At 40.7% G+C, this 2421-nt stretch overlaps 1 protein-coding gene across 1 annotated transcript; it reads right to left on the bottom strand.

Moving 5' to 3' along the window:
* LOC107640910 lies at positions 301–747 on the bottom strand. The gene has a single exon (XM_016344415.1). The coding sequence runs from the start codon at positions 745–747 to the stop codon at positions 301–303; it is 447 nt and encodes a 148-aa protein (XP_016199901.1).

Below are 2421 nucleotides of genomic sequence, written 5' to 3'. Positions count from 1 at the left end.
CTTCTTCCATATTCAAGGAGGAGTTTATGATCATTGGCAGGGCCTCTGCTTCTCCAAGAAACACGTATTTGAGGTGAGGGGGAAGAGGCTTCAACTCTTGTTTTGTCTTTTCCTTTTCCTTGTCTTCAATAGAGATCTCTACCACTTTTTCTCCTTGTTCCTCCTGGTTGTCATCTTCCAGTAACTCCTCCTCCATTTCTTCTTTCTGTTGCTTATGACAATTGGCTTCTAACATTTCTTCTACCAGACCCTCTATCATATCCACCTTCATGTAGTTCTCTTGCTCAGGGAGATGTTGCATTATTTAAAAACATTGATGACCATTTGCTCATTGTGCACCATAAAGATCATTTCTCCCTTTTCTACATCGATAATAGCTCTTGCTGTAGCTAAAAATGGTCTTCCCAGGATAATTGAGTTGTTTCCTTCCTCTTCTGTGTCTAGGATCACAAAGTCTGCAGGGAAGATAAACTCTCCAACCTTCACTAATAGATTTTTCACAACTCCATTGGGTGTCTTGATTGATCTATCGGCCATCACCAATGACATCCTGGTAGGTTTGATTTCTTGTATGGCAAGCTTTCTCATCATTGAGAGGGGCATCAAGTTGATACTAGCACTTAGATCGCAGAGAGCTTTCTCTAACGTCATCTTGCCTATGGTGTGTGAAACCACAAAGCTCTCTGGATCTTTAAGCTTTGGTGGGATACCTCTTTGGATCATAGCACTGCATTCTTCAGTGAGCATAATGGTTTCTTTCTCATGCCAACTTCTCTTTTTATTGATAAGCTCTTTCAAGAACTTTGCATATAGAGGCATCTGCTCTAATGCTTTAGCCAGGGGGATATTAATCTCCAATTTCTTGAAGACTTCAAGGAATTTAAGGAAGTGCTGATCCTTGATCTCCTTGTTGAACCTTTGAGGGTATGGCAAGGGAGGTGTGAAAGTCTTCTCCAACTACTTCTGTCCTTGAGATGGTTCTTCTATCACTTGCTTCCCTTTCCTTAATTTTTGTGGCTGGTCATCTTTCTCTTTAAGCTTCTCTTGATCTTGCTTGTTAAGTACAGCTTCTTCCTTGTTGTTGGCTTCATCATGCTTGCTGGTGGCCTTGTCATTGTCCATAGGCTTTTTGTTATTCACCTTGTTCTTTCACTCCTCAGTTGGATGGATTTGCATTCTTCTTTAGGATTTGGAATGGTATCACTTGGGAGTGAACTTGTTGGCCTTTCAATCACTGCTTGCTTGAACAGTTGCCCAATCTGCCTCTCTAAGTTTCTCATTGAGGCTTCCTGATTCTTGCTTGTTAATTCCTGATGTTTCATCATCTTTTCCATTAATATCTCTAAGTTTGAGATTCTTTGGGTATCTTGTGGTATTTGTAGCTGGGTGTGGGGTGTTGAAGGTAGATGGTAGGTGTTTTGGTTAGTGGCTGGGTTATTGGGTGGATAATAGCTGGAATTTGGATAGTTGTTTTGAGGGTTTCTATATGGATTGGCGTTAGTATTTTGCTGGTTGTGGTTATTTGTGTTTCTTGAGTTGTTTTGGTTTGAATTCTTCTGCCAGGGTTGCTGGTTTTGAGTGTGGTTATCTCCCCATCTTAAGATTGGGTGGTTCTTCCAAGAGGGGTTATATATATCTCCATAAAATTCATTCTGGCTGGATCCTTGGTTGTGCATGTAGTTCACTTGTTCTTGCTGCTGATCTTCACCATTTTCCTTATTTTGTCCCCACCCAGTTGGTGGTTGATTGGTGACATTCACTGATGCAACTTGTAAGCTGTCAATCCTCTTAGCCATCTGCTCAAATTGTTGCTGGATTTACTGCTGCATCACCTTGTGTTGAGCTAGGATAGTATCCACTCCTTCCAACTCTAGTACTCCCTTTCTTTGAGCTAGTTGGCATTGCCTTTGATGAGCAAAGAAGTATTGATTGTTTGCCACCATGTCAATGAGATTTTGGACTTCCTCTACTGTCTTCATTAATTGTAATGAGCCTCCTACTGAATGATCTAATGCTTCCTGAGCTTTCAAAGTTAATCCTTCATAGAAATTTTGAAGTATGTCCCATTCATTGAACATTTTAGGGGGACATTTTCTAATAAAGGCCTTGTATCTCTCCCATACCTCATAGAGAGATTCTGCATCCATCTGTGTGAAGGTTTGCACCTCTGTCTTCAATCTGATAATTCTTTGAGGTGGGTAGAACTTGGCTAGAAACTTATTCACTAGATCCTCCCAGCTAGTGATGCTTCCTTGTAGGAAGGCTTCAAGCCATTGAGCAGCCTTGTCCCTCAATGAGAATAGAAACAGAAACAATTTGTATATGTCTGGATGCACACCATTAGACTTCACTGTGTCACAGATCCTAAAAAAAGTAGATAAATATTGATTTGGATCTTCTAGTGGACTTCCTCCATATGAG

This window comes from Arachis ipaensis, chromosome B05 (assembly GCF_000816755.2).
Source record: "Arachis ipaensis cultivar K30076 chromosome B05, Araip1.1, whole genome shotgun sequence".
NCBI lineage: Eukaryota > Viridiplantae > Streptophyta > Magnoliopsida > Fabales > Fabaceae > Arachis > Arachis ipaensis.
The sequence above is the reverse complement of the archived record's forward strand: the minus strand, read 5'-3'. Positions and strand labels throughout refer to the sequence as shown.